The 9,653-nt window shown below is 57.3% G+C and overlaps 1 protein-coding gene across 1 annotated transcript in view; it reads right to left on the bottom strand.

Moving 5' to 3' along the window:
- Positions 1–520: 520 nt before the first annotated feature.
- ITGA11 (integrin subunit alpha 11) overlaps positions 521–9,653 on the bottom strand; it is a 111,608-nt gene continuing 102,475 nt past the window's right edge. Inside the window, exons 24-30 of the mRNA XM_072951168.1 lie at positions 9,113–9,203; positions 7,814–7,927; positions 7,515–7,601; positions 6,045–6,155; positions 5,827–5,922; positions 2,521–2,634; positions 521–1,841 (exon numbers count right to left, since the gene is read on the bottom strand). Coding sequence (XP_072807269.1) covers positions 1,770–1,841; positions 2,521–2,634; positions 5,827–5,922; positions 6,045–6,155; positions 7,515–7,601; positions 7,814–7,927; positions 9,113–9,203 — 685 coding nt within the window. The 3' untranslated portion in view covers positions 521–1,769. The remainder of the gene's footprint in view (positions 1,842–2,520; positions 2,635–5,826; positions 5,923–6,044; positions 6,156–7,514; positions 7,602–7,813; positions 7,928–9,112; positions 9,204–9,653) is intronic.

The following is a 9,653-nucleotide window of genomic DNA, read 5'->3' as shown; positions in this document are numbered from 1 at the left end:
AACCTAGGGCGAGCTCTTAACTTCTCTGGTTCTGAGCACCTCCTCTAAGGGGGAACTGGACCACGTAACTTCTAAGGTTCCACTGGCTCCCTGAGATTCCAATGGCAGGAGAATAGAATGGAGACAACTTAGTGTAAGAGTAGCCTGTGTGTAAAGGTGAAGAAACTTGCGGTCAGGGCCTGAAAGTCAGTACTGAAGTGCTAGCCTAGGGAAGTCTGGGGGGGCCTGGGAACAGACATTAGTGGGTAGAAGCTACAGTGACATGTGGGTTTCAAACATCCAAACTGACCAAAGACGGAAGGGGCTGGCCTGGGAGGAAGATGTCCATCCAGGCCAGGCAGCCACTGGGAGGGGATGCTGCAGGGGGCAGAGGGGGGACAAGTCCCTTCCCAACATTTAGAGACAACGGCAAGGAAGCAGGGAGCCCCTCATCCACCTCCTGCCTTCAGAGTGCGGCTCGCTAGGACACGCTCTGCCCACAAAAGGGATGTCAGCCTCTTGGTTGTTTTTAAACATTGGGTTTTTTTTTAATTTCTTAAAAATATTTACGACAGTAAAGGTCGTACTATGTGACAGGGGACAGATGCCTTTGATGTATTCCCCTTCCATTTCTACCTCAAAACAAGGTTAAGGCATAAATTACTCGGCTGGGCACCAGGCGTGCCTCTTGTCCTGGGGTGCTGTCATTGGTGGTACCACTTGTCCCATGAGCTGGCAGATCAGACGTCTGTTACTGAGGTTGCTCCAGGGGTCCCTGCACCGGCTTTATCTGGTGTGTCCCAGAGAGGACCCCTCTGCGCCGGTGCAGCCCTTCTCCTGGGCCTGGGCGACAGGTGGGCAGAAGGGAGGAGTGGGAGACTCGTGTGTGTGTGTGTGTGTGTGTGTGTGTGTGTGTCTCTAGGGAGGGTTTGGTGCAGGGAGGGGAGGGGGAGTCTCCCCACCCCTCACTGCCGCCAGGCATGCTGCCACACCAGTGCACTGGGACAGGCCGCCTGGGAAGAAGAGGGAACGCAGAGCCCTGGGGACTGCGTCATCCACACGCTTCCCACCAGGCACCCAGGAACTAAAGCTGCAGGGGGGCGGACCTGTGGCGGGCACGCGGGTGGCGGTCAGTGTGAACGCATGGTTGGGGGTGGGGGGAGAGCCCACCCCCCCCACCTTGGTGGGCACCGGGATCCTAGGTCCCTGCGGCCGGTCTGTCACAGTCTCTGAGCATACTGGGCCAGTGGTTGTCACCACCAAGCCCTTCATTCAGGGGGCGTTCTGGGGACCTGTCTCTGGTCTGGGGTGACTTGGGAACCATTGGCAGCATGGGGGTGGGAGGACGGCGAAGAATTGAGATCTGCTGTCCCACTGGGTCCCGCTGGAGCTAGAGGTCTGGAGAGTGCAGAGAGGGTTTGCATTTGGAGTCGGCCTCTCCGCATGTCTTCTGAGGGTGGGGTGGTGGTGAGTTCCTAGCACCTTACTAGTGGGGACAGCAAATGCCCCCGCAGAGCCTGGGGGTGGCTTTGGGGTGTGCCTTGGGAGGGTCCCTTTAAATCCTAAGGGATCTGTGTTGGAGGAGCAGTGGCCTCCCAGTAGGACAGTCCCTCTTGAAACTGGCTTGAGTTCCTTTCAGAGGGAGCAGACTTGGTCTCTCAGGAGATGAGGTCAAGTGCAAAGTGAGCTGGCGTTCTCTCCACCCTGGCTCGGTGGGCCACAGGCCTGGGCCTGCACCCTGCCTGGGCTGGCGTCCTGGCCCCCATCAACTCACAGCCTCCTCCAGAGCCTCACTCCAGCACTGTGGGGGTGGGGTTCAGGCTGGCCTCCCTTCTGCGCTTGGCACTTCTGAAGAAGCCGAGCTGTGAGGAGGCAAAGGGAGAAGTCTCAGGGGTGGGCAGGGTGGACAAGGTCTGTCTCCCACCTGGATCTCCCTCCACTAACACTCCTAAGGCTTCTTTCCTCAGAAGGCTTGCCTGAACACCCCAGCTCAAGCCAAGTCCTGCCCTACCAACCACCAGGCTGCACAAGGGGCCTCTGAACTGGTGACGGGGAGGCTGCGACTGAGTGGGTGGAGCCCGGATCCAGCAGCCATGGTGTCTGACACTGCCCCAGCCAACACCCCTCTCTGGCCCTCCCTCACCTCGTCTACAATAGGGCGTTGAGACCAGGGTTTCTTAACCAGAGCGCAGAGACAGAGAAGGGCTTGGGGGGCTTGTTAACAGCCCGATGTGGCTGGAGAAATTCTGTGGTTGTGTGTGCTTGCTTTCTCTTACCAGAGGAACCCTAGGTTTCATCAGGTTCTCAAAGGGACCCACAAAAGGGTTGGAGCCATACACAGGTTGGGTGCCCTCTGCTGGCCCTAGCCACCTGCCTGCTGTGGAGGAGCCACTGGAGCTGGCAAGTTCTGGGGAGGAGGCTGGGTGGATACCAGCTCCCATGTGGAGAACAGTGGGGGACGAGCCACAGAGCTCAGAGGCTGGAGCCCAGGCCTGGAAAGCCAGGAGGCTGCCCCTCACCACACCGCCCCGGGGCCCTCACCTTCCATAGCGCCAGGACCAGCAGGGCCAGCAGCAGGAGGCCCCCGAGGGTGCTGCCCACGACAATCCAGATGGGCACTTGATAGTCCTCTTGCTTGGAGATCTCAAATGTGACCTGCAGGGGAGGGTGGGGCCCGGTCAACATGACTACTGTTCTGGGGTCCCAGGGCCGGGGGCAGCCTGGGCAGGGCGCGAGGGCAGCAGGCGGGTGGCACCTGGTGGGAGAGTTGCATCCCCTTCCTCAGGGAGATGCTGGAGGGATGGGTGGCACCCAGCCTGCAGAGAGGCCTCAGAGCGCCCAGCCCAGCCCAGCGGACACTGAGGTAGGTGACCTGGATCCTTCCTTCTCTTGCAGACACTTCCTGCCTTTGGCCTGGGGCCACTCCCCCGTCCCTGTTTCTCCTCCTACCACGCGGGCTGCTCTTTCTTGTTTTCTTCACTGCTTGCTCACCATCTCCCAAACCTCTAAACGTTGGTGTGCCCCATGCTTCCGTCCTGGGCCCTTTTCTTTACCTACAATCACGTGCTGGTGAACTTGGGGCTGACTTATGGAGCAGGGACAGTGGGCACAGCACCCAGCCTTTAGGGGTCCACAGAAATGTTCTAATTCCTTTTAAAGTTAGAATCAAAAGGTGAATGTAATCTGGCCTGGCTTAAATTTGTCTTTATACAGACTAAGTTATGAAATAATAATTAAAAACATCTTTTTGTTTTGTTTTGCTTTTGTTTATGGAGGAAGGCCCTGGAAGCCCCAGTGCAGGGCTGGGCAAGCTCACGCAGCTCTGGGGCTGGGACCAGCCTCGTGCCGGCTGGCGTGCCTGCACTTCCACCTTCTACCTGCACTTGCCACTGCATCCCAGACTCATGCCCGACTGTCCACTCGGCCTGCCTGGCATCTTTAACAGGTCCCCAAACAAACCCTTGATCTCACTCCTCATCCTCCAACCTGTTCCTTCAACATCTTTCTCATCACAGCAAATGGCGGCCTTGTCCTTCCTTGCTCTTGCTCTGGCCGGGAACTTCGTGTTGGTCACTGACTCTTACCTTCACACCACATGGGCTCCAGCAAGGTCTGTGTGCTCTACCTTTGAAATGGCCAGAACGTGGCCACTCCTCCCACCTCCAAGGCTGCCTCTCTGGACTCAGCCTCCTCCCCCTACAGGAGCCATTCGGCTGCCCCTCTGTGGCTGCCTTGATTCCTACAGCCTGCTCTTGGCACACCTGCCAGGGGAAGGGGACTTGGTCTTTGCTCTGTTCAGTCCCCCATGTCTTCCCCACTCATTTAGAGTGAACACAGAGTCCTTGTCCTGGCCGGCGAAGCCTGGCAGCCTCCACCCCGTTATCTCGCCAGCCTCAGCTCCTGCCCTGCCGCCTGTGCTCTCTGCTGCAGTCCGCCAGCCACCTGGCCACCAACATGTGCAGAATAGTCCTGCTTTTGGGCCTTTGCTGTTCCTTCTGCTGGCAGGCTCCCTTCCCAGCCCACCCTTGGTCACCAGGTCATACCTCTGCATTCTCCCTCATCTCTGCCTCATGTCCTTTATGGGAGGGGCTGTCTGCAGTCTCCCCATATAAAAAGCACGCCCTGCTCTCCCGCTTGTGCGCCTGCATTTTGCTGGGCGGACCTTATCAACGGACGTTATACATACTGATGTTCATTGCCTTTTCCCCTATCTAGAGGGTCAGCTCCCGGGAGAGCAGGGGCTTATCTGTCTTGCTCAGTGCTCTACCCTCAGCGCCTGAAACAGTGCCTGGAACAAGCACTGAGCCCCTGAAGGAACACACCCCACGCAGCACGGTACCGCCCGGCTCAGCCACGGCCTCTGTCCAGCTTGAGGCAAGTCCGCTCCCCTTCTGCCGTCTCTTACACAGCCTCAGTTTTCATATCTGAGAAAGGGGCATGGGGACGTGCCTCACGGCGCTGTGAGGGTGAGCAGAACACATGGCATGTCTGCTACTGTGCTGGGCACACAGTTAGGGCTCAACGAATGGCAGGTCTCTTACATGCTCTCTCTCCGCCCCTGAAGGCTGGGACCTTGCTCTGACTTCCCACACCAGCACCTCGCAGAGCCAAGCCCACAGGGGCTTAAAGTGGGGGTTTCTGGATTTCCAAAGAGAGTGAGGAGTCTGGGGGGTTGGGGGCGGGAGTGGGAGAAGGAGACATCACTTGAACTCGTAAGTGATCCGTGAACGAGTGTGGAGAGTACGGTGGTTTGTGCGCCTGCCCCACGCCTCTTCTCACCTGACTGCCTGGAGAATTCCAGCACGTCTCTCAGGATTCAGTTCAAGTGGACCGCCCCTGACCCAGCACCTGTGCTCACCCCAGACTGCACCCACACTTCGTTGCCCTCGCCCACTTGTCTGCTTAATGGATCTCTATCCCCTGCGGAGCCGGAACTATGGCAGGAACAACCAGCAATGCTGAAGGGTAAACAAATTAAACTGCCCCTCAGATGCGCTCCCTGAGTGCTGCTTCCGGGCTTCTGCCGGCGACCTCTCTGCCTGGCACACCCCAGCCCTGCCTGTGACCTATATTTGTGTTTTATGAAGGTCTTCCTGACCAGGCTCATTTTGCTCTCCAGAGTCTGCGGGGGTGGAGCTGGGGGGTAACTGAGCATCTCGTATGGGACGTCCACCTGGAGCCCAGGCTGCGGTTTGGGGATGTGGCCAGTGGAGGGCAGCAGCGCCACACACCCGAGATGCCGTCTCCTTCCAGGGAACCAGGCTTCCTTCATGAGGCAATTTCTCATCCTCCCAGAGAGCACTGCACAGAGCCTCACCCCTTTCCTGGACCCTGATTCAAGCCAGTCTGATCTGCGACAATCCGGTTTTACCCACTTGGAAGAGGGCCCCAACAGAGAGATGTCTAGTGTCCCCCAACCTTCACAAACCCAGTTCATTCTAGACGTCATTCATTAGGTCTGAGGTGCGGGTGGGTGGGGAGGGGAGGGTTGGGTGGTCATTCTAGGCTGCCACTGCCCAGGCAGCGTCGCCGCCGCGAGGCAGGCAGGCCTGGGCTGCATTTCCACCTCCTCGAGTGCCCCTCCTGCTTCTGCCTCCCTGGGGCTGCTGTGGAGCCGAGCCTGGCACCCCCGAGGCACAGGATGAGTGCCTCTTTCTGGACCTCTCCCACTTTTGCCCCCAGCAGCCTGTTTATCTCGATCTCCCTCTCTTCCGATGCTGCGCTGACTGCTGGCAGGCCCGTCTGTCTCTCTCCTGTGGAGGGTGGAGGAAGACTCTGGGGGAGGAGGCCACCCTCCCCAAGCCGGCCTGGCCCCACCCGGGGTCTGCGAGGTTCCCAGGTGCTCACCTGGCGGCTGGGATCCTCCTCGCGGAAGATGAAAGGGCTGTGGAACTGCCTCTGCAAGGCTGCATGGACCGTGATTCTCATCAGCTTGTACTTGAGCTGTGTGATCAGAGGTCGGGTCAGGAGCTGCCCGCCTGCCGCCTCCCACCTGGGAGACCCCACACCCCGCACCTGCCTCCTTCCCTTGCTTCCTCCCAGCCTCGCCCCGGAGCTCTACTTACTGCCTTCAGGGACCTCAGCCACAGGTTCCCCAGCAGGTGGAAACTGACCTCCTGGTTGGGGGCCAGCCTCACGTTGCAGTTGATGGAGACGACGTCAGAGTTGCTGTGATTCTGAAAGAGAAGGTGAGTCTCGGGGCTGAGCGGGGGGTTGGCCAGCAGAGAGATGGCCATCTACCATTGCCCACCTTGACCAAGCGGGGTTCTGCTGCTGGGGAAGGAGGGGCAGAGGACATGGGACCAAGAAGGAGGCATGGGGTGGGGGACACAGGGGCTGGGGCTGCCAGGGAATGGCTGGAGGACAAGGTGAGGATGGCATATCCGATGCGCCATTTGGAGTGTGCATAACTGGGCGTCTTGCAGGAACAGAACTTTGGTTAGACATTAGGGAGCCTATAAATGTCATCACCATGCGAACATATTAAAGAGAAGACGGTAAGGTTATTGCAACAGACGCAGAAAGAGCATTCTAGGAAATCTAACTTCTGTTTATGATAAAAACGCCCAGGGAACTTCCTGAATTGGAATAAGGATGTTTATAAACAAACCTATGGCAAGTACCATATTTAATAGTGAAACATTAAAGCAGTTTCTTTAAAGTCAGGATCAAGACAAGACTGTCATCACTTCTATCTACCACTTCCCCGGAGGCCCAGCGCAAGGAGATGAGAGGAACACTGTAAAAGGACTGGATGGTAGAACCGAAACTATGGTTACCTGCAGATGATGCCACTTATAGAAAATCATCAGATCATTAGAATTTATTAGGTTAAGCATATTTGTGTGGCTCTCTTGCAGCCACCTCAACCCCACCTAAGCTCAAGTCTCCAGTAAAGTGCCCGACACTCCAGAGATGCTTTGTGTGAGGCACTTGTTTGGGGAAAATAAAATGAAAACAGCTAAGACTTCTGTTTGGGTGAGGAATAGTGAAAGCATGCTCAGAAATTGGTCTGTGGGGACAGAGGCAGCCCTGGGAACAGAAACCTGGACGCGAGCAGGTCTCTTGTTGGGGGGGCATTGGGAGTTGAAGTTGGGCCACTTTCCACCTCCGGGGGCAGCGTGGCCCTGGCTGACGGGGTCCCTGTTCTCCAATGCAAGCCCTGTGTGGTCTGGCCCCCATGGAGCTGCTCCGGCTGGTTCCCTCCCCTTCCCTCTGCCTGTCCGTGTCCCACTGGCCCCTTTAGGCACAGGTGTGAGTCCACGGTCCCTGTCCTTTACTCAAGGTGGTTTTCTCCACTGCCGCTCACTTGACACACATCCTGGCCTCATTGCCTGGCTTCTTCGCCCTCAATCCTGTGTCTCCCGGAGGTGGTGAGCTCACTAAGGGCAAGAAGTATTTTTCCCTTACTCTCTTTCTTCTTGGGTTGAGGCTGGGACAGAGAGGTGCTCGACAAGCTCTTATTGACAAACTGTTGGAGAGAAACAGTCCCGGAGCTCAGGCAGCCCCCCTCTCCTGGCCCCAGGGACACTCACCAGCTGCGGGGCACGACTCATGTCTTCCTCCGTTGGGGCAAGCCGATACTCAGTGCTGTTCCCCCAGATGTTACAGGACGTGTTCGCCTGCACAAGGACACACACAAGCAGCCTCACCACCAGCACTGGCAGACTCGGCGTCCCAGACATGGTGTCCCAGACATGGTCCTTTCTCCTCCTCACCCTGGAAGGGGCCCAGCTGGCCCTGGGCCCGGGAGAAGGAGCTGCAGACACGCCTAGGGGCATGTCTGTCTCCTTCTGGTCCCCTCCACTCGGTCGGCTCCCTGGGGCCTGGGTACCTGGTCCATGAGGAAGTCCCTCAGCATCAGTAGGCGGTTGCCGCCCCTGGTGGCGATGGGAACCGTGACCTTCATCATCACTCCGTGGATGGGGAACAAGCCCAAGTTCTGGATCTATGGCCGGAAAAGGGGAGGTATCAGTACACACAGCAGCAGCTGGAGGGTAGAAGATGAGGTCTATGGGGGCGAACCCAACGCCTGACCCTGGCCAGGCCTGGGAAGCAGGCCCCTTCAAGCCCCCTGGTGTTTTCATGGTCAATGCTTTAAAGCTCTTCCCACTCTTGGCGATGGGCCACTGGGGGCCATGAGGCTGAAACAAGGGTTCCTTCCCTTTTTAACCTCTCTGGGCTGTGGTGCTGGTGGCCACCCTGTACAGAGGTCGGGGTGGAGACAGTGACAGCAATTAATTTATTATAAGAGATAATCACTAACTGATGAAAGATGGAAACAGTGAGTGAGACACATTCGAGCCGTTAGAGCCGCGGTGATTACGACTGGGGCTTTGGAGTCAGAAAGTCTGAGCACGTAACCCGGGGCTGCTGCCACAGATGTGCCGCGTGGCCTTGGGCAGGTGACTAAACCTCTCCTGGGCGAGCCATCGAGGCATCTGCATGTTTCCGGCTGTGCCTGCTCCCAGCTCTCACCCAACAGCTCAGGGCTGGGGAGATTGCAGGGCCCATTGTGGCAGAGACTCTAAACTGCCTCCTAATTCTCTTTCTCCCTCATTCCTTGGTGACAGAAACAAAGAAAAAAAGGCACATTTCCTAGCCTCCCTTGCTGATAAATCACACCGTTCTGGACAATGAGAGGTAACTGGAAGGATGAGGAATTGTCAGGGAGGTTCCTTAGCAAGGAGACGCCTGGCCTGCTCTTTTGCCCTTCCTTTTTCCTAGAATGAGGATGTGATGGCTGGAGCTACAGCCATCTTGGATGATGAGGTAAACTTGAGAGGCTGAAAATCACAGGTTGAGGATGGTGGGACAGACAGAAGGAGACCCAATCCTGAGTGACTTTGTAAAGCTGCCAACTCTGGACTTCTTTTCGGGAAAGAATAAACCCCAGGGCATTAAAGACCACTGTTTTTTTTTTTTAAAGAAGTTTTAAAAATTACATGTAGCTACGCCGAATCTTCACTGACACATCCTCCCAGTCCAGCCCTGGTTTTTCTGGATGAGGACTGAGAAGCCCAGAGAGGGGAAGGGGCCTGCCTAAACTCACACAGCGAGTGGCTGGCAGGGTGGGGCAGAACCCCAGACACTAGCAATGATTCCAGGTTCCTCCCCTCCCCTCCAGCCTCACCGTGAAGACACAGCTGAAGGGAGGCCCGAGGCCGTGGTGTCTTTCCAGCGAGCTGCTGGGCTTGACCTCGTAGTGGCTCAGGCTGCTGCTCCTGCGGGGACAGAGGTCAGGGCCGCCGAGAGCCCAGTCAGTGTCGGCTAGGTGGGTAAACGAATGAAAGAGGTTGTGGGCCTGTGCCTGCCTACGCTTGCACCATAAGACAGATTTCCTCTTGTGTCCACTGGGAGAGCTGTGTTGGGAAGGACTCCGAGGCTCAGCGGGGATAAACTCAGAGATCCGTCAGCAAGGTCTGCCTCGTGTGTGGGCGAGGCCGGGGCCAGAAGAGTCAGTCACTGGCCACCCCTGCCCTCACCTCCTGCACAGGGACAGGGTCTCTTTTGATCATGAGCCCGCCCACTGTGCCCTGTCCCAGCCTCTAGCAGCTAGCAGTGGCCGTGGGGTCCTGAACTTTCTGTCAGTCTGTCTGCTGTCACCTCCTGATTTCCCCATCTGCCTGGGAACTCTCAGGGGGCAAACTGGGGACCAGATGCAGACCAAGGGG

The sequence above is a fragment of the Vicugna pacos genome, chromosome 27 (genome assembly GCF_048564905.1).
Source record: "Vicugna pacos chromosome 27, VicPac4, whole genome shotgun sequence".
In the NCBI taxonomy this organism is placed as follows: Eukaryota; Metazoa; Chordata; class Mammalia; order Artiodactyla; family Camelidae; genus Vicugna; species Vicugna pacos.
This window is presented reverse-complemented; position numbering and strand designations above follow the sequence as displayed.